The 23,574-nt window shown below is 33.6% G+C and overlaps 1 protein-coding gene across 1 annotated transcript in view; it reads left to right on the top strand.

The window, feature by feature from the left end:
• The window catches only part of LOC132752714 (furin-like protease kpc-1), a 79,255-nt gene that overhangs the window by 34,716 nt on the left and 20,965 nt on the right, over nt 1-23,574 (top strand). Inside the window, 2 exon segments of the mRNA XM_060743077.1 lie at nt 6,603-6,679; nt 21,485-21,573. Of these exon segments, the coding sequence (XP_060599060.1) occupies nt 6,603-6,679; nt 21,485-21,573 (166 nt within the window).

Here is a 23,574-nt window from a genome sequence, read left to right as displayed (position 1 = left end):
AGGCAGTCAACATGTCTTTTTGTGATGTCGGAGAGATTTCCGTGGATTGATTGTAAAGCTACAGAATTTTTTGTCAGCATTTATTTGGTTTTGCATGCATTAAGTGGTGTTGTGCAATGAAGTTGTAAAATCAAAATACAAAAAAAGTCCAAATAGATAATTGAGAAAATTTGCAAACAAGCACTTTCCCTATTTCAATTACATTTTTATTTTCTTCAAAATAAATTGAAAATTTAAATTTAGAAATTAACAAGTCTATAAAAGTGCATTATGAGTTTAATATCTTTTTTGTTTTCAAATTTGGAATGGTTAAATCAAATATGAGACTTTATCTAGCTCACCAGATACAAAAAATGATTAGCATTTACCACCAGTATAGAGCCAGGCCAGCATGAACATCAGTATAGAGTTTGGCCAACCTGAACATCAGTGTGAAGTCTGGTCAGTCTGAACCTCAGTGTAAAGTCAGGCAAGCCTGAACATCAGTGTGAAGTCTGGCCAGCCTGAACATCATTGTAAAGTCTGGCCAGCCTGAACATCAGTGTAAAGTCTGACCAGCCTGAACATCATTGTAAAGTCTAGCCAGCCTGAACATCAGTGTGAAGTCTGGCCAGCCTGAACATCATTGTAAAGTCTGGCCAGCCTGAACATCAGTGTAAAGTCTGACCAGCCTGAACATCATTGTAAAGTCAGGCCAACCTGAACATCATTGTAAAGTCTGGCCAGCCTGAACATCAGTTGTAAAGTCTAGCCAGCCTGAACATCATTGTAAAGTCTGCCAGCCTGAACATCATTGTAAAGTCTGACCAGCCTGAACATCATTGTAAAGTCTGGCCAGCCTGAACATCATTGTAAAGTCTGGCCAGCCTGAACATCATTGTAAAGTCTGACCAGCCTGAACATCATTGTAAAGTCTGGCCAGCCTGAACATCATTGTAAAATCTGGCCAGCCTGAACATCATTGTAAAGTCTGGCCAGCCTGAACATCATTGTAAAGTCTGGCCAGCCTGAACATCAGCGTGAAGTAAGTCTAGCCAACCTGAACATCCTTGTAAAGTCTAGCCAGCCTGAACATCATTGTAAAATCTGGCCAGCCTGAACATCATTGTAAAATCTGGCCAGCCTGAACATCATTGTAAAGTCTGGCCAGCCTGAACATCATTGTAAAGTCTGGCCAGCCTGAACATCAGCGTAAAGTAAGGCCAGCCTGAACATCCTTGTAAAGTCTAGGTCCAGCCTGAACATCATTGTAAAGTCTGGCCAGCCTGAACATCATTGTAAAGTCTGGCCAGCCTGAAATCATTGTGAAAGTCTGGCCAGCCTGAATACAGCGTGAAGTTAGGCCAGCCTGAACATCAGCATGAAGTCAGGCCAACCTGAACATCAGTGTGAAGTCAGGCCAGCCTTAACATCATTGTAAAGTCTGGCCAGCCTGAACATCAGTGTGAAGTCAGGCCAGCCTGAACATCACCATGAAGTCAGGCCAGCCTGAACATCATTGTAAAGTCAGGCCAGCCTGAACATCAGCGTGAAGTCAGGCCAGTCTGAACATCAGCGTGAAGTCAGGCCAGTCTGAACATCAGCATGAAGTCAGGCCAGCCTGAACATCAGTGTGAAGTCAGGCCAGCCTGAACATCAGTGTGATAAGTCAGACCAGCCTGAACATCAGTGTGAAGTCTGGCCAGCCTGAACATCAGTGTGAGGCCAGGTCAGCCTGAACATCAGTGTGAAGTCTGGCCAGCCTGAACATTAGTGTGAGGTCTGGCCAGCCCTAATATCAGTGTGAGGATCAGTCTAAATGTTAAAAGTCTTACAGATCAGGTTCTTTGCTGTTTGAACTTTCATCTTGATATCCCCAAATTTTGATAATGGACAGTCCCATAATTGAAAGCTTGTCAAATCCATTTCATAAATTCAGCTGGTATATTTAATAGTTAAGTGATTTGGGTAGAATTTTAGTATGGACTTATATTGTAAGTACATTAATAAATAAGTAAAAATCTGCCAAGAAATATCAATCAATAAGAAAACCTCAAACATTTAATCAGATTATTTCTTATTTCTGAAATAATTATCATAAGATAAATTTCGCATAAAATTATTTCACATCGTTTATGACATTGAGGATTGACTTTATTATGCTGTTGATTTATACACTGATTGTTATGGTGTATTTAATAGTAAATTCAATTGTAAACTAATGAAATTCATTTATCATTAAGCCCACCCAGAAAGTTGTTACAGTATATAGTACAGTGTAAATATATGTATACAAACTTTAGATATAAAATAGATTAATGTAGCCAATGTTAAAAAAAAAAAACGAAAAAAAAACCAGTTATTTTTGTTAAATTTTCTAAGTTTTTGATAATCATAATGGATTGACAGAATGTGGCGTGGAAAAAAATATTTTTAACATTTACTAGGTAGTTGTTATTTCATAAAGTGACTGTGATGTAGAAAATGACAGCCACTTTTATAACCAGGATAAAACTTGGTAGATTTGCTCTTGATATTGTCAAGGGTTGTTGAGAGCATGTAAATATGGTACTCCTTGATAAATTAAAAAAACATGTGAGAAATTTTAAACCAGGAAAAAACACCAAAGATTCACAAACACTGCACTGTTCACTCTGTCACACTCTGTTCAAGTGTGGGAACACAGTCATTGTGTTATATTTATACTTAAAAGTAAAAGCAAAAAAAACCTTATGAAATATGTGAGAATATTTTTGAAATTTTAAGGGACTCAATGTAAGCTTGTGAATGACCAACATACAGATTTTCTATCATTTAAAGCTGCTATTGTTTGCCATTTAAAGTCTCTTACCACTGTAGGTTTAAGTCTTACAAGCGTCTTTGGATAATTTCCTGTGAGAAAGCTATCCAGCTAGCTTAAGGAATGTTGGTGGTTCTGCTCAGGGGCCTGAAATAATACACATATAGGGGCACATGAAACCCTTTCTGGAAAGTCACCATATGACCTATACTGTGTTGGTGCAATGTAAAACCCAACAAAAACAAAGTACACCATAATTAGATATACTGCAAGCTAGTTAATCCTTTCCAAGCTACATAACTAAAATAGACTTGGCCACAAAAAACATTCATCATTTTTAGGGAAAAGTTAAAAATACATATTGAATGAATAGTGAAAAGTGCAGACTATTGAAAACTAAATAAATTTGAGTGCTTGTGAGTGTCATAAATTATCACACAGTTCAGATGTACTGTAAAATTTTAAAGACCATTAAAGTTCTGAGTGTTGAATTGCAAAGCATTATATTATGTGAAAAATAAGCTAATATTATGTGAAAAATAAGCTATGCAAGATAATGTTAAATGATAATGCAAGAATTTTGTCAACTTTCATGGTAATGTGCTCATAATTAGGAAAAAAAAAATTAAAGGATGTTGAACAATTAATTCAGCCATGAAATAGTTAATCACTTAATTAAGTCCATTATGTTAATTGTCAATTATCTAATATCATAATATTGACATGTTAATGTTTGGTACTTTCCACTCTGCTCATTTCGAAAGCTTACAGTCTTATAATTAAATGAACCATGTTAGAATAAAGAAGTTTTGGTAGATGACTCAAAATATTTATATCATATTGTTTTCATACCTGCTCATAAATCATTGATATAGTTAATTAGAAATGCAGTATAATGGATTGACTGCACTTAGGTTGTTGCCACCTTTTACCTTTGCTGTTGTTATAACAGTGTCTGTTAAAGTGATCTAACATCTGGTACCACTATTATACACTTGTAGATGATTCCTCCATGTTTTACATCAGCTATACAAGTTGTTCTATACCCTGCCTCCCCCCCATCAGTTTTATTTCCATTGATCAGATTCTTTACCCGCCAAATTCTTCCTTACCTTTGTTTGATGTGTGTAAATTATAAAATTTTTATCATTCTATTGCATATTATAATATAATGAGTTTACATTCCATCTGGAAGCCAATACTGAACAATAATGTTTTCAACAGTTCATGAGAGAGAAAAAATAAAAGTTCAAAATAAAATATTATTTTAACTTTTACCCTGATGCTCTGTAAGTTTATGATTATACTCTATAAGCCTGATGGGGGGGAGCCAACTCTACCCATGTGACCAGTGCAGACCAAGATCAGGCGGTACACCTTTGCTGTCTGATCATCATCATTGTCCGCAGTCACAGTTCACTATTTAGTCCAAACATGGCTGATATTTAGCTGGTATTAAACTGGTGAATGGTTTAATTCTCCCTACAACATAAGGTATTATAAAAATACTGGTCACATCGAAAATTGTAATTTATACTCTTTAAGTGCAATCTTTCTGACAATGGGTCAGTTTGCTTACCTTTTGAGAAACTTGAACAGGTTGTCTTGAGAGAAACACAGATGATATATAAATATTAAAATAATGAAAAGTACTAAACTATTTTGTTGTGAACTGATCTTTTCGCGCTGATAAATCAAGACTTTCATTGGAATGAAAACCCAGTGGTATATTGGGTAACCACAAACATCTATTTCAAGACTAGAGATTTGATAGATAGAAATTATCTGTAGAGATGATGCTCACAGATGAATGTTATACTGAGAGGAAGTTTAAAATTGAACCGAAAACTTATCTTTAAGTCCCACCTTTTAAAATCAACAGATCGTTCAGTAGGCCATTACTAGTACTTACCTTAATACAGTAACACCCGGATCTCATCTTAGTAAATTTACACTGCCTGGAGGCTGTATAATTATAATGATTTAATTAATAATTTTGTGTGATAGACATATTATAAAATGAATTTTACAGCAATTAACACTTTTTTCATCATAATTTCATCATAATTTTATGATATTTTAAACCTTGAATTAGTTTGAAACACTTCCACCAGGTGTTTCTATAAGCAATAAAGGTAATTAAAGCTCTGATATGTATAACTATTTAATGTAGTTATATTTTTATGTCATTTAGCTTAGGGTCAGTAAACTTAAATTAGCTCAGAAATTATCTTAAAATAATCCCATTTTGATGAACATAGCTATCAGTTTATCTTGACATAAGTGGGGGATGAGGCACTGAGCTAACTGTGAGCTAACTGTGAGCTGACTGTGAAGTAACTGTGAGCTAGTTATGTATGGCATGGTTTATGTTTTAAACTTCCTGAACAAACTCACAGCCTGGTCAACATATCAGAAGGTCTGACATAAGCTGGTACATTATCTATTATTTATCATACAGTGTTAATCTGTGATTTTTTTAAGCCCCCCCCCCTCACCCCCACAAGAACAACAAAAAAATGTAAATAAAAACACACATTTATATTGTTTCAATTATTTGGCCCTTTGTTTATCTGTAGCACCACATTAATTTAGTATAAAATGTCATACACTGTTTTCAGTATATAATTGTTAGACTAAGATGTTTTATAATATTATGTTGTTTAACTGTTATCAGATGGCATCTGGGCTGAGTAGTCAAGGGTCATTTACTTCAAACCACTTGCCCCTCAATGCTGTGGGTTCAAATCCTGACAGGGACTTTGAATTATTTCATGTGAGGAAACTATTCAGCTAGCTTATTAAGTGTCGGTGGTTCTACTCAGGTGCCTGAGTTTGTGCCTGAAATAATGCAAGGAGGGGCACATGAGTTCTTCCTCCACCAATAAAGCATAACCTATACTGTGTTGGTGTAATGGGTACTCTACCACACAAAAAAAAATTGTAATATCAGATAATAATCATAATTAAGTTAAGTTCACTGAGGTTAAGAAGTTACTTTTCTAGTGTTTGACTCATCTTTTTGAATCAAATTTCTGTTGGTGTCAAATTTGATTAAATCTTTAATTGATGAATTTACTAGTTAGATTCTTAGGAGCTGTATAAAGAGAAAAGTAAATGAAAAATAAATGTCTGTAAAATAAACTGAGGAAAAGAAATGTGTTTGTGATTAAAGTGTATACAGGTAATAAAAGTTTTAAGAATGAACATTTTGGACATGAAATGGGGAGCCAAGTTTAAGTACAGATGGAAACGTTATTAGTTGTATATAAATCTTGTGCCAAAATGCAGCAGGGAGTTTTCTTTAAAAAATTGAACATAAAAACTCTCAGCATGTAATAAAATATTTGAAAGATCCCTGCAAGCTGTCTATACCAGATCTAGATACATCATTTATGGTTTAAGCCATCAAAAATAAACTACAAAACTTGATGTAGGACAAACATATGAATGAATCTGGATTAGCGAAATAGTCTGATAATTTGTAGAGTTTTAAACAAATTTTGAGAGTCTACTTAAAGGTGTACATTTTATCAATGATTTGACAAAAAAATTGGATGTGTTTTATTTTTTGACATTTGACAATAATATTATTATTTACATAATCAAAACATTCATATTTATTATCTCTTATTAAAGATCAATATATCCTGTCAGGAAGAATAGCTTGGCTTATATTAGAAAGCCAATCACTGTTTTACACAAAATCCTATAATAATTATTAGTATTAGAAATTTAAAAAAACAAACAAAAAAATTCCTTGTATGTTAGTGTATTCTTAAATTAGTAATAGTAATAATTTGTAATATTTGTATATTTTCAGGATGAAAAGGCAAGTTATGATGTCAACGGTCATGACCCAGATCCCACTCCTCGATATGATTATACAAATGAAAACAGGTGAGTTCCTTATAGTCTACAGGTTGACATTGACAAAATATATATTTTCATTTACTTTGACACTTGAAACAGTTGACTTCTAACATTGAATAGATGACCTTGTAATTGTATGTAACAGTTGACCTTGACATCTGTAACAAATGACATTGACATTGTTTGTAAAAGTTGAACTTGACATTGTAACTGATGACCTTGACATTGTCTGTAACAGTTTACTTTAACATTGTAACAGTTTGCTTTGAAATTTATAACAGTTGACCTTGACATTTACTGATTACCTTGCCAATTGTCTATCTTAATTTACCATGTAACTTGACACAGTTGATTGTGACACTTTACTATAGCAGCTGACCTTGACATTTAATATGTATGTAAGAATGACCTTGACTCTTGTCTATGACCCTGTTGACCTTTGCAATGCCTTTGCACTTCACACAGCAATCAATTGTATACACCAGTATGTTAATTTATAATGACAGTTGGCTTAGAATGTTTGACCAAAGTTCAATGGGAATCTGTGTAAACAAAGTCTGCTGTGAATCACTAATGTCCTTTAATATCACAATGAGTCCAGATCCTGGCTACAAGAGACAAACAGTTATTTCGTATAAGTAAGCCTTCTTGGTTGTTTGTGGTATGATAAGGTGGTATTGCACAGGTTCTTGATGATGTTCTGATGTTGTAGGGAGAAGAACCATAGGTCTCCCTCTATATTACTAAAAGCCTGTACATGTATGTGACCTTTTAGTAAGTGTCATACAAAATATTGATCAAAGATACACAAATTAATGTTGTAATGGCGTCTGATATACTCTCTTGTAACAATATAATTAATATGATAATTTCCAGTGAATTGAAATGCTCTTGAATAACCTAACACTACTAATATGAATGGCTTTGACTTTTTAGAGCATTATTGTTGTATATTTAAAAGTGAATAATTTATGTGATTCGTTATTTGTACAACTATTTAGTAAAAGTGAATATTGTTTGAGTTATTCTGTATAATACAGAACTACAGTGCCCATCAAAAGTCTGGAGACAAGTCAATAAAAACAGTTTTCTTTGCAAAATGTCCAATTTAATTCATTCTGAATGTACAATGATACATAATAATTCATTCATGTCACATATGAACACAAAAAACTGTGCACAACTTAGATTAAAAGTCTAAAATGCCAAATTTTGTCTCATTTTCCTAATAGCACAAAAACCAACAAACAGCAGTACAGAAAAGATCACACAGTAAGTGCTTAGTGTGTCCGCCTCAAGCTGCCAAAACGGCTTGAATTATTCTAGGTATACTCTTAACTAATGTTCTACATCTATTTACTGTCAACTCATACCAGGAATCACAATCATTGACAGTTCTCTCAGATTACCATGATGCTTGTTCCCGAGCTTCATTTTGATGTCATGCCACACGTTTTCGATAGGGTTGAGGTCTGGAGAATGTGGTGGCCAGTTCTCCAAGCACCTAATGCTCTTCTGGGAGTGCCATTCTTTTACTACCTTTGCCCGGTGGCACGGAACACCATCATCTTGGTACCAGCACTCATGTCCATACACTAGCAGATGAGGCGATGGTATGGCACAATTGCTTAAAATGTCAATGTAACCTTTGGAATTCAAGTTCCCATGCACAACCTTCAGAATACCAGGTCCTGGAAGCTCATGGCACCCCATACCATGATTCAACCACCTTGAAATTTCACTGCTGACACAACACATTCGTCCAAAAGAGCTTCACATGGACATTGTCTGGAACATGTTGACCTTGCTCTCATCGGTGAACAAAACAGTGGACCAATCCACCCATGTCACGCCAGAATGTGCTCTAGCAAAAGCCAAATGCTTCTGCCTATGATCATTGGTCAGTAGTGGCTTCTTAATGGCTTGATGACACTCTAATCCAACTTGCTAAAGTCTGCGACAAACTGTGGAATGTAAAGTATTAACTCAGCCAATTTCCATGACCTCTTGAGCAATGGAACAATGAGTCTCCTGTCTTGTAAAGATTGCCTGATAAACAAGGGGAGCGTCTCTTAGTGTAGAGACCTTTGGGCGGCCCAATCTAGGTCGATCATGGTGGCTTCAAGTAGCCTCAAATCGATCCAGGGTCTGGTGAACAGTGGCTCTACAAGAAGGAAATTGACGTTAACCACAAAAGAAACATCAAAGGCTGATATTGTCCTTGCAAAAGAATTTTAAAGTATTCAGCAAGTGTAAAAAATCATCAATTTAAGTAACCAACCTTCCTATTCCCAGCATGTTGGCAATTTCTGAAGCAGCCACTCCTTGACTTCTCAGGGTTTTACAGCGCACTCTGTCTTCAAATGGAACCATTGTATTGTAGTGAAACATTCACTAGACTGACCATGGAAGTTATGTTGATATTTGGACAGAAACTTTTTATGGATTATAAAAGGTTTTTGAAGTGATCGAAAACACTAGTTATGTTTTGTTTTCTCTAAAAATATGTAAAACTAAGTTTGTCATATAAATATGGAAATCTTATGACTTTCTTAACATTTTTTATGCCAAAAGATAATAAATGGAGGTAATATTATATTTCAAACAATAAAACTGCATTTGCTGGACAGATTTTGCCAAGATTACCCAAAAATTAGTAAAATGTTATGTGTCTCCAGACTTTTGATGGGCACTGTATTTACTTGAAAAAGAGTGAATAATTTCTGTGATTCTGAAAACTATATAAGTAAATTATAAAAGTTCATGTGAATATTTTTAGTTACACTATTTTAGTTTAAGTGAATTATTTGTGTTGTAAGACATTCATGAAATTACCATAGATTGTAGGTTGTTATGTGCGGGGAGATTTTGTACAGTGTCTAATGTGTGATATAGAGATTTGTTGCTGTACATCATGCATTATTCATGTAGATGAAGGCAACATAAAGGGGATAAATGTCTAATCCCAGAGAACATTCTCAGACTTTTCACCTTATTCAATATTCCTGCTGTCTTATACAAACAGATTTATCTGTGTGCTGCTGCCTCCGAGCAATATTCTTGCTGTATTTTTTCAATGTTGAAGATGCTGTACCTGGCTGGGCTTATCAGGCCACTCTAATCTCTGAACATGCAGTTGATGATGTTGTTATCGCAAGATTAACTGCACACCATAGACAGATTATGTAGAGAGAGGAGCCACTATTACTGGGTGTGAAAGTAGTTCTTTACTGAGGTCTCTTGGTGTATATGTCTTGTCAAAAAAAAATATCACAATATCAAATATAAAATTCCTTTGCATCTCCAAACTTCTTGTACTCTATCCTTTTTGGGTGGCTACCACTATTCAAGCATTTTCATAGTGACCCCCACCTCTAAGTGTAGTTTTGCAGACCGAATTTGTACAAGATGGGAGTCTTTCAACCTTCTTAAAATCTGATTTATATATAGTGGTAATAACAGAGCACATGATTCCAAGTTATGAAAATTGTTATTTGTGCCCTTCTTAGTCTGATTTGCACAATTAGAATAATTACTCTGGAAAAACAGAATGAGGAAATGGTTTGAAATTTTGTACACAAGTTATTGGTTTAAACCTACTTCTAATGGATCATGAAAATTTATTTCCAGTCCCGTCATGTCAAAAAGCTACATTGGAGGCCTTTTTACTCCCCCACATGTACTTAGTAACATGACAAACTGTTCCTTAAACGTTGATGAAACACTTGATCCCCAAGTTAAAAATTAAAGAACAAGGAAACAAAACTTTATCCTTTCTTCAAGAGATGTAAGGGGTTTTAAGTTAGAATTTAATGTGATGTAACTGTAGTTGTAAGTATCAGTGAGAAGTTACCCACTTACATTATAGGACAAAGTATCATGGTACACAGGGATATATATATGTATGAACATGGTGAGGGTAATCAAGTGTTTGATCCGTGAATCATTTAAGTGGAAGACAAATTGAAATGTTACATGTGAGATGTAATCTGTTATACAACAAGGCTTTTCTCTTGCTGTAAATGGATCTGTTCTCATTGTGTCATACTGTCATTTCATGTAACCAAAGATTATAGACAGCTTTCCCTGATTGCTTTTTTTACATACCAAACAAGATGTATATATATAATTGTTTATCAAAAGTATGACTTTATACAAAGTGTGTCTACCAGTCAAGGCAAGCCTGCATTAACAACTCGTCTATTACTTAACTCAGTTTTAGCTTTGAAATTGTACCCCACTTTAAGTAACGATGCATGAGAAGTTTTACAGATCCAAGTTCAAAGCAGTATGGTATGGGTTAATATATCAGTAGACATAATATAACCATGGTAATATAATTCTGTAATGATCGGTTACTTTAACAACAGTTTTATGATGTGATTTGTTCCTGAAATCATTATTGTTATATCATCATGATTCTCCTAGACATGAGTTTATTTATGGTATCATTAGCTCGACTTTTTTTTTTTTTTTTGTGAAAAAAAAAGTAGAGGTATTGTTATAGTCAGGTCGGCGTTGCCGTTGCCGTTGCCGTCTCCGTTGCCGTTGCCGTCCGAAAACTTGTACCTGGATCATAACTTTTTCATTTCTTGGTGTATTGTCTTCATACTTGGCCACAACAACCCTTGGGACAAGACCTTTCAGTAGACCACACTAACCTTGACCTTCATCCATAAATGACCTTGACCTTCAAGGTTAAAATATGGAACGCCTGGACTGTCTTATGTGTAGAATGACTGATATACATGGTTAAATGTGATTCTGTTGAGTCCGAGATACAATATGCTGGGTCAAAATCCCAATATACTGGGTGGAAATCCAAATGCGCTCAGTTATTGAAGTGTAAAGTTGTGTGCTGATTACATTTTATTCAGTCAAGTCAATGTATTGTCGGGTGCATAAGTTTGTTCTGTTCAGTTCTTAAAACAAACAGGCATGTGGTAACACAATTATGTTGAGTTAAAAAGATATGTTGTAGGGTATGACAGTTGTTATGTTCGGTTAAAATAGCTCTTCTCATCATGTTCAACCATGAAAATAAACTGTTGAGTGGTACTATCATTTCGTTTGGCTGAGGCAGTGTATTATTGGGTGATCCTTTTATTATTTTCAGTTGCAATGACATGCTGTTGGGTGCTTTATTCAGACTGTTCAGTCGTGTAATAGAACTGTTGAATAGTACTATCATTATGTTCAGTTCAGATGATGTACTGCTCGGTGCAGAGGTCATTGTGTTCAGTAGTGAACACAAACTGTTGTATGATACCGTCATTATGTTCAGTTCAGATGACATACTGTTCGGTGCAGAGGTCATTATGTTCAGTCAGATGATGTACTGTTCGGCGCAGAAGTCATTATGTTCAGTTCAGATGATTTATGTTCGGTTGCAGAGGTCATTATGTTCAGTTCAGATGATATACTGTTCGGTGCAGAAGTCATTATGTTCAGTTCAGATAATATACTGTTCGGTGCAAAAGTCATTATGTTCAGTAGTGAACACAAACTGTTGTGTGATACCGTCATTATGTTCAGTTCAGATGATATCCTGTTTGGTGCAGAGGTCATTATGTTCAGTAGTGAAACAAAAACTGTGGTGTGATAACGTCATTATGTTCAGTTCAGATGATATACTGTTCGGTGCAGAAGTCATTCGTTAAGTAGTGAACACAAAAATGTTGTGTGATACCGTTATTATGTTCAGTTCAGATAATATAACTGTTCGGTGCAGAATCATTATGTTCAGTTGTGAACACAAACTGTGGTGTGATACCGTCATTATGTTCAGTTCAGATGATATACTGTTCGGTGCAGAAGTCATTCTGTTAAGTAGTGAACACAAAATGTTGTGTGATACCGTTATTATGTTCAGTTCAGATGATATACTGTTCGGCTGCAGAAGTCATTATGTTCAGTTCAGATGATGTACTGTTCGGTGCAGAGGTCATTATGTTCAGTTCAGATGATATACTGTTCGGTGCAGAAGTCATTATGTTCAGTTCAGATAATATACTGTTGGTGCAGAAGTCATTATGTTCAGTAGTGAACACAAACTGTTGTGTGATACCGTCATTATGTTCAGTTCAGATGATATCCTGTTGGTGCAGAGGTCATTATGTTCAGTTGTGAACACAAACTGTGGTGTGATACCGTCATTATGTTCAGTTCAGATGATATACTGTTCGGTGCACAAGTCATTTGACAATGCGCTGAGTGGTCATACAATTATGTTGGGTTCATTCGGATATCTTCGCGTCAAACAAGATGGCGGGCGGAGCAACTAATTTCCATATGTCACGTCGAGGCTAATGACCACTAAATTGCCAAAAACAATTACTATTTTGAGTCACACATGGCCACAGTATATAGAACGTTAAACATAAGTATGGAAACCCCATTTGAGACACACATGACCACAGTAAATGGAACATTATATATAAGTAAGTGTAGCCTAATAAAGTCAAACATGGCCAAAGTATAAAGAAAATTTATATAAGTAAGTGAAACCTAATTGAGTCACACATGGCCACAATATATTACAAAATGTTTAAGTCAGGGAAATGTATTTGGAGTCCTAATTTTATTAGGCTACCCTTACTTATATATAATGTTCCATATACTTTAGTTATGTGTGACTCAAAAAAGATTTCCCTTACTTTAACATAATGTTCCATATATTTTGGCCTAGTGTGACTCAAATTAGGTTTCCCTTACTTATATAGAATGTTTCTTCATAATGTGGGTATGTGTGACTTATTTGCGCTACTTTACTTATATTTAATGTTCCATATACTGTGGCCATGTGTGACTCAAATAAGTTTCCCTTACTTAAATATTATGTTCCATTTATTGTGGTTATGTGTGACTCAAAATGGGTTACCAACAAATACATTTTTAGTTGTATATGCTGTGGCCCATATGTGACTTTAATAGGCCAACCCTTACTTATATATGCTCCATATACTGTGCCATGTGTGACTCAAATAGGGTTCCTTACTTGAATATGATGTTTTATATTTTTAAATTTCGTTTTGCTGTGTCCATTTGTGATCTTATAGGTACCAAAACAGATAAATTTTAAGTTTTAATTTACCGGGTGGTCATGTGTGACTTTAACAGGCTACCCTTACCCATATTTTAAGTTTTATATACTGTACCCATTATGACTGAAACAGTATAGTATAGTCATGAATTAACCAAATAAAATACCATAGGGTATTTAAAAAGTCCAATTTATGAAAATAACGTTTTTAAAGCCCCCGATAATATTTTTACAGGGAAGAAAATTGTTTTGGCAATTTAGTGGTCATTAGCCTCGACGTGACTCTCCAATCTTGTTGCCCGAAAATATCCGAATGAACCCCAACATAATGGTTGTATCACACAACATTTGTGTTCACTATTGAACATAATGACCTCTGCACCGAACAGTATATCATCTGAACTGAACATAATGATAGTACCAAAAAAACCACTTGAACATAACGACCTTTGCACCGAACAACACATTGACTTGACTGAAGAAGATATAATCAGCACACAAGATAATGATAGTACCATTTATGATAATGATTGTACCATTTAACAGTTCTATTTCACAACTGAACAGAAGGAATAAAGCACCCAACAGCATGTCATTGCAACTGAAAATAATAAAAGTATCACCCAATAATACACTGCCCTCAACCAAACAAAATGATAGTACCACTCAACTGTTTATTTTCATGGTTGAACATGATGAGAAGAGCACAAAACAGCATATTATTATAACCGAACATAATAACTGTAACACCCTACAACATATCTTTTTAACTCAACATAATTGTGTTTCCACATGCCTGTTTGTTTTAAGAACTGAACATAACGACTTATGCACCCGATAATACATTGATTTGACTGAATAAAATACAGTCAGCACACAACATGGCACTTCAATAACTGAGCACATTATGATTTCCACCCAGCATTTTGTATCTCGGACTCAACAGAAAGACATTTAACCAGGTATATCATTCATTCTTAACATAAGACAGTCCAGGCGTTCCATATTAAAAGTCCAATTTTTGCTTGTTCATGCTGTTATTGGCTGTTACTTTGTTATTTTTGAATGGATTGTCTTCAAACTTGAACATAATAATCTTCAAGGATATCCCTTAAAAATAACCAGTCAGACCTTGACATTCACTCATCAATGACCTTGACTTTGAAGGTCAAATTATTGAAATTTTCATTTTTTGGCTATTATTGGCTGTAACTTTGTTATTTTTGAATGGATTGTCTTCAAACTTGAACATAATAATCTTCAAAGATAACTGTTAAAAATATACTGAAAGACCTTGACCTTCACTCATTAATGACATTGCCTTTGAAGGTCAAAATTATTGAAATTTTCATTGTTTTGGCAGTAACTGACTGTAACTTTGCTATTTTTTGAAGGGATAAATTCATATTATAACAGAACATTCTTAAGGACCAGACCTTGTTGTTTATCAAACCCAAATTTGCTTGGGCTCTTTAATGACCTTGACCTTGAAGGTTATATTACTGAATTTTCTCAGATTGTGCATTTATCGGTGTGTGTGTATGTATAGTATATGTATTATATATAAATATATATATAAATACATATATGCAGGTATATATATATATATATATATATATATATATATATATATATATATATATATATATATATATATATATATATATATATATAATATATATATATATATGCATGTATATATATATATATATATATACATATATAGATATAATATATATATATATATAATATATATATATATATATATGCATGTCATTGTTGCTATTTTTAGTAATTGCGTCATTTTTTTTCTATTTTTAGAAATTGCGTCATTGTTTCTATTTTTAGAAAATTGCGTCATTTTTTTTTCTATTTTTAGAAATTGCGTCATTGTTTCTATTTTAGAAATTGCGTCATTTTTTTCTATTTTTTAGAAATTGCGTCATTTTTTCTATTTTTAGAAATTGCGTCATTGTTGCTACTTTTAGAAATTGCGTCATTGTTGCTATTTTTAGAAATTGCGTACTGTTGCTATTTTTATAAATAATTATGCTTAATGTTTCTATTCATATATATACAAAATATATAAACAAAACTAATGTGACAAGACAGACCAACTAAATTTATAAAAAGGAAACATCAATATATGTTCAAACCTTTCTATGTTTGCGTTTATAAAAAGTAAAAAGTCGAGCGTTGCCCCCGCCCGGCGGTGGCTCTTGTTTTATACTTGTATTAATTGATTATACAGTCACTAACGAGATAATGGACAAAATTTGTCTGGCCAGGGTATATATATATATATATGCTCTAATGTAGTCTGGGTACAAGGAAATAGGTAAAAAAAAGTCGAAAATTTTGACCATTCTGCACGATATTAAGAAAGTATGAATAAATGATATGAAGTGATAACAACAATTAAAGACTTACGTAAAGTTTATTTGATTTTTATGCAGTCAAAGGTATTACTTTAGATAGACTGGACCACAAGTAAGAAAACATTTTGAGACCAGTTGAAACTTAAAGAGATAAAAATTATTATATAGTTTACAGTATGGGAATCTAAAACTTGCTTTCCTTTAAATATATGGTGAGGAGGGAAACAATAAAAATGTAGCGAAGGGCTGGCTGGAAGGGCTGTCTTGGATTTTATTATAATAATTTGTGTTGAGGTCAGATATTTGGTCAGATATTGACCGATGGTATGATAAAACTGATAGTGATCAATAATAGATTGTGTACTGTATGTTTGAATCTTGATGGTCAGAATATAAACTACTGCAATATAAAGTCAGTAAAAACTTGTGTCTGTATTTGAACGATGGGGTGAGTGACAGTTTTGTTGTCATGGAGAAATAAGTCTGGGTGAGATGTTAGGTGGTAAAACATTTGATGGCGGTGGTAAAACCGGAGTACAAGCGTACATTATTGCTGTGTTGTGTTTGAGATAAGTATCTTCATGTTGACATTTACTGTTGTATTTACATTTAGATACCTATCTCCAGATTCCTTATTGTATCATTTAATTTACTATAAATCTTTTATTGCATGCGTAAAAAATCACTAGGTGTGAGATTAAGCAATCTTTATTCAATTTTAGTGTGCAATATAAGACGTTATTATATTCCGTTGTTAGAGATACTGTAAAAAAATAATGAAAAAAAAGTATGGTTGTTTGAATAAAGTCTGTATATGATAATATAAGTCAAGGAGAAGAATAAAAATTTCAATTTTTATAAATGTATAACAAAGTTCATGTACATGTTGGATAAGTAGACAGTCACTTACAGAGAAAATGGTAATTACTGTTTAGTTGTTATGTGGACTGATTGCCAAAATGTGACAAAACAATGGTTACAAAAACAGCCAAGATATGACAAAACAATTTTTTCAAAAACAGCCAAGATATGAGGAAAGAATGGTTACAAAAACAGCCAGGATATGACAAAACAATGGTTACAAAAACATCAAGATGATGACAAAACAAGGGTTTCAAAAACGGCCAAGATATGACAAAACAATGGTTACAAAAACATCAAGATATGACAAAACAATGGTTTCAAAAACGGCCAAGATATGACAAAACAATGGTTACAAAAACAGCCAAGATATGACAAAACAATGGTTACAAAAACAGCCAAGATATGACAAAACAATGGTTACAAAAACAGCCAAGATATGACAAAACAATGGTTACAAAAACAGCCAAGATATGACAAAACAATGGTTACAAAAACAGCCAAGATATGACAAAACAATGGTTACAAAAACAGCCAAGATATGACAAAACAAAGGTTACAAAAACAGCCATTTTAGTTATGCCAAAACAATGGTTACAAAAAACAGCATAAAAAACAAACAACATGTTGGCAACAGCAGATTTCATGTCCATCCATTTGTCTGAAGAGTTACAGACAGTATAAATGTTGCTTTAATATTCCTATATATATTCAAGGAAGATAAAAGGAAAAATTTCTGAATAAACGCACAATCTGTAACTAACTTAATTTTCCTTATTAGGATGATGATGATATTAAATAAAATTATCATATCAAAAACTGTCCGATCTCAAATAGGAAAATTGCTGAGATAGCCTTTAAAGTAAGACAGCTGATGTCAAAACTAAATCGTTGTTCAACATTCCGCCAAAGACAACCTCTCGCCAAACAAGCATATTAGTAATATATTACACAGTGGTATTGGCAGTATGTATTTTTATGTTGCTATAAAAGGCAAATTTGAGCTGGCTGAAGGTCTATGGGTATAGTTTTTAAGCATTCAATCAATTCTAGATGCCAATATTGTCTGCAGCAATCATACGAAATATTCTATAATAACCAAATATCATACAAGCATCGTCTTATATAATATAATGTATATTTAGTTTCCAGCATTAAAGGCCATGCTGCCTTGAGATTAGATTCATGGATTTTCCCCCCTAAAAAAATATAGCAAAGTACATTGATTTAAGTTAGTCATTATATATAAAACTAGAGGTCACATAATCTAAATGATTGTTCAAGCAGTATAATATAAAACAGAATTTTTTTTACCAGAAAACCTTAAACAGCCCGATCTATATTTTCAAAAAGGAATTTTGTCATCTTAACATAAGTCGTTATAGTGAATTAAAATTTTTATAAGTTTGATTTAAAGAAATGAATATTAATACCTTTATATTACATATTATACAATATTCTTGTGAATTTAAAGTTTATTCAGCCTCGTAATATAATTAAAAATTTCATGTACCTTTATTTAACATTATTATTTTGTTACATTGAAGTTTAATATACTGCATAACATTGAATTTAAAGTTTTATATACTGCATAACATTGAATTTAAAGTTTAATATACTGCATAACATTGAATTTAAAGTTTTTATATACTGCATAACATTGAATTTAAAGTTTAATATACTGCATAACATTGAATTTAAAGTTTAATATACTGCATTACATTGAATTTAAAGTTTAATATACTGCATTACATTGAATTTAAAGTTTAATATACTGCATAACATTGAATTTAAAGTTTAATATAATGCATAACATTGAATTTAAAGTTTAATATACTGCATTACATTGAATTTAAAGTTTTATATACTGCATAACATTGAATTTAAAGTTTTATATACTGCAAAACATTGAATTTAAAGTTTTATATACTGCATAACATTGAATTTAAAGTTAAATTAATATACTGGATAACATTGAATTTTAAAGTTTTATATACTGCATTACATTGAATTTAAAGTTTAATATACTACATAACATTGAATTTAAAGTTGTATTTATTTTTCTCCGCATTATAACGTTTTGTTCAGGCTGTGGTAGGGCTCCACTCGACCTCTGCTAACACCTTTACCACTGTGTATCATTCTGATTTAATAATGTAAATGAAGATTTTGAATTATTTCAGTGACACAACTTCTGAAGTATTTTAGAACTGTTACAGGTGAAATATATGTGTTTTTTCATCATCATTGTAAGTGCTATTGGTCGAAATTAGCTAAAGGTAGATGTGATATATGTATGGAGCACATGTAAACACGATTTTCTACTCCATTTGAAGAGTTCATAATGACGCTGATCATTTGTTTATCTTTAATTAGGTCTGTCTGCCAGTCTCAACATAACCCTGTGAAATATAGGAGTTTTTCTGGGAAATATTTACTCACAGTGAGTGTGATGTACCGGTTTTATTAGGGATTATATTGCTCATTTAATGTTTCTTAAATATTTTTCATGGTTTTATTTCCCCATGTTTGTTTATGTTCTACTATAAAAAAAACTCATTAATTGTTTCACTCTTGGTTTTTTTCCTCGAGAGGCAGTAAAACTTCAGTGAAGTATTTCTACCCCGCTATTTCAATAATGCTGTATGTGAATTTATTAACCAAGTTTCCTTTCTACCCACTATTTTAGTATCAATGCAATATGTGAAGTTATTAACCAAATTTATATACAATTATTATATCAGTTCAAATTTTTTTTCTTTGATATTTTTAGACAGTAATATATATTAAGATATATTTCATCATACATTAAATGTTTTTTTATAACAATGTATCGGTGGAATTTGTTAGAATGACTAGGGGGTAATAATACAGGTGAATTATCTATATATTTTACCATACTGCAAGTCGTATTATCTAGGAAATGCAGAAATTTGTAAACTATTTTATACAACTAACCTCCTCTATGATAAATCAAACAGATCACTTGAAGAGATGGGGGTAGTTTTTATACTATTTTAAGTAACATGTTATTATACAGACTTTAGGAATGATGGCTGATATATTCCCGACTGATAAACGTCTATTGAGATGGTTTGGTTTCTGATCAATGGTGTATGTTCAATGTTTAACATTTCACACTGTGTTATTGGACTGTTTTTCTTTTTTTTTGCCTGTTAAACTTATCACTGTGGAAACTGATCGTTGTACTGAGCGTCTACTTTATGGTCTATGATAACTTGATGGATTTTACGTAGAAACTTCACTCCCTACTGCCAAAACAGCGTACCTGTTCCATTCACAGGAGATCTTGTACGTCTGACATGTTGTAAAGGCGAAGCAAAAAACACGAACATTTTGAACTGGGATCACATCAGATGTACCTGATGAAAAGTTAGATTTCAAACATGAGATAACATTTTGGTATATTTTCATCAAAAACATAAACATGTTATAGAAAACAGTATGTTACACTTACTGGCAGATGGTTTTATGTTTCTAGGGCTGCTGGTAAGTGTCTAGATAGGGTTACCTCTCTGTTGTAAAAAAAGTGTGTACTGGTGTCCTAATATACTCCTGAAGTTAGATATTTGATCAATCTATCTTGTCTGCTCCTTTCTCAGTTTCTGTCAGTCCTCTAGTGTCTGGTCTTCTTTAATTTTTTACAAATTGTACAGAAAAAAAACACCAAGAAAAAAAATAACCCCAACAAAGCATTTTGTAAAGAAAGTATATTAAACTTCAGACATTTACTAGTAGTAGGTAAAGTCTGAACTTGTATAATGTTGTATATATTAAAGACCTTTTTACATACCGGTATCTTAATAAGGAATATAAGAAACCCTGGCATAATTGTGGCCATTAGTAACACTGGCATAATTGTGGCCATTAGTAACACTGGCATAATTGTGGCCATTAGTAACACTGGCATAATTGTGGCCATTAGTAACCCTGGCATAATTGTGGCCATTAGTAACACTGGCATAATTGTGGCCATTAGTAACACTGGCATAATTGTGGCCATTAGTAACACTGGCATAATTGTGGCCATTAGTAACACTGGCATAATTGTGGCCATTAGTAACACTGGCATAATTGTGGCCATTAGTAACCCTGGCATAATTGTGGCCATTAGTAACACTGGCATAATTGTGGCCATTAGTAACACTGGCATAATTGTGGCCATTAGTAACACTGGCATAATTGTGGCCATTAGTAACACTGGCATAATTGTGGCCATTAGTAACACTGGCATAATTGTGGACATTAGTAACACTGGCATAATTGTGGCCATTAGTAACACTGGCATAATTGTGGCCATTAGTAACACTGGCATAATTGTGGACAATTAACTAACACTGATGGAATTAAGACATGTCATTGTGGAATTGTTGTAATGCAAGTTATTTAGGTTGTTCTCATTCAAAGGGTTAACCGCTAACTCAAAAATATAAGACTCAAATATAAATTATACCAAACCAGTAAATCAATGTATTAAGTTGTTCATAGTTGTTTTACTTTGTAACGATATTTGATTTGTTATTGTTATAGACATGGTACAAGATGTGCAGGGGAAGTGGCTGCCCAGTCTAACAACAGTGAGTGCAGTGTGGGTGCAGCATATGATGCTAAAATTGGAGGTATTTATATTTTTTAGATAATTCTCAAATTTTACAATATTTACCTCCCTTTCCAAAAGTGGCAGCCATTTATAGATAGTTTCCAGTTTTTACGATATTTACTTCCCTTTCCAAAAGGGGGCCCAATATTCTATATAATATAATTGACAAAATATGAAAAAAATAGCTGATGTACATGAATTGTCTAATACTTTTATACTTATGCAGCAAAATTTTAACATAGCACCAATAGGTAAAATATTTTTATCAGTCTTTGTAAAGATCATAGAATTATTAGAGATTTTTATCTTATTGGGAATGACCCCAAAAATGGCTGCCAGGGGAGGTAATAATATGCTATATGAAAAACATCTATACTATATTTTACTATTTGACAGTACCTGATTTTCTAATATGACCGTGTCAGCTAGTCACAACACTGTGATGTCAGTGTATCAACTTTAATAACCAACATTCCAATCACTTGATGTCTGATTACCAGAAATAATCCATGCCACAAAGAATGTCTAATTAAATTTTTCATCCAAAATTTAATAAATACTGACAAATTACTAGAGAATTTTCCATGAACAATCTGTTCAAAAGTTTTGTTGTGAAAACTCCAAGCTGTACAGCCATTCCTAAAACTGTCTTGGAAGTTTTTGAAGATTGTGTGTGTGTACTTAGGCAATCGGTATAAAATCAGACATTTGAAATCATAAACTTTTACAATTACGTCATGTTTGATGCAGTCTCTGCTATCATTTTATTGCTTGGAAATTTTTCAACAGCAAATGTCATATTTTAATAGAAATTCCAGAAGTTTTTAGCAACCCTGTCTCTATAAATATCAGAACAATATCGTAATTGAATTGCAGCAGTACCATCTGTTTATAACATATGGCATGTGACGTACAAGTTCTTCATTCTTCCTCTCTCAAAATTAAGTTATAGCGAGTCTGTATGTAGGATATCAGAGACAGAAATTAATGTCATCATACTGGAGGTACTGTATGGGGGCAACATAGAATTAATGTCATCATACTGAAGGTACTGTATGGGGGAGACACAGAATTAATGTCATTATACTGGAGGTACTGTATGGGGGCAACACAGAATTAATGTCATCATACTGGAGGTACTGTATGGGGGTGACACAGAATTAATGTCATCATATTGGAGGTACTGTATGGGGGTGACACTGAATTAATGTCATCATATTGGAGGGTACTGTATGGGGGAGACACTGAATTAATGTCATCATACTGGAGGTACTGTATGGGGGTGACACTGAATTAATGTCATCATATTGGAGGTACTGTATGGGGGTGACACTGAATTAATGTCATCATATTGGAGGTACTTTATGGGGGTGACACTGAATTAATGTCATCATACTGGAGGTACTTTATGGGGGTGACACTGAATTAATGTCATCATATTGGAGGTACTGTATGGGGGTGACACTGAATTAATGTCATCATACTGGAGGTACTTTATGGGGGTGACACTGAATTAATGTCATCATATTGGAGGTACTGTATGGGGGAGACACTGAATTAATGTCATCATATTGGAGGTACTGTATGGGGGTGACACTGAATTAATGTCATCATACTGGAGGTACTTTATGGGGGTGACACTGAATTAATGTCATCATATTGGAGGTACTGTATGGGGGAGACACTGAATTAATGTCATCATACTGGAGGTACTGTATGGGGGAGACACTGAATTAATGTCATCATATTGGAGGTACTGTATGGGGGTGACACTGAATTAATGTCATCATATTGGAGGTACTGTATGGGGGTGACACTGAATTAATGTCATCATACTGGAGGTACTGTATGGGGGAGACACAGAATTAATGTCATCATGCTGGAGGTACTGTATGGGGGTGACACAGAATTAATGTCATCATACTGGAGGTACTGTATGGGGGTGACACAGAATTAATGTCATCATACTGGAGGTACTGTATGGGGGAGACACAGAATTAATGTCATCATATTGGAGGTA

Source organism: Ruditapes philippinarum, unplaced genomic scaffold (assembly GCF_026571515.1).
Source record: "Ruditapes philippinarum isolate M1 unplaced genomic scaffold, ASM2657151v2 ctg2974_1_1_1_1, whole genome shotgun sequence".
NCBI classification, from domain to species: domain Eukaryota; kingdom Metazoa; phylum Mollusca; class Bivalvia; order Venerida; family Veneridae; genus Ruditapes; species Ruditapes philippinarum.
The sequence above is the reverse complement of the archived record's forward strand: the minus strand, read 5'-3'. Positions and strand labels throughout refer to the sequence as shown.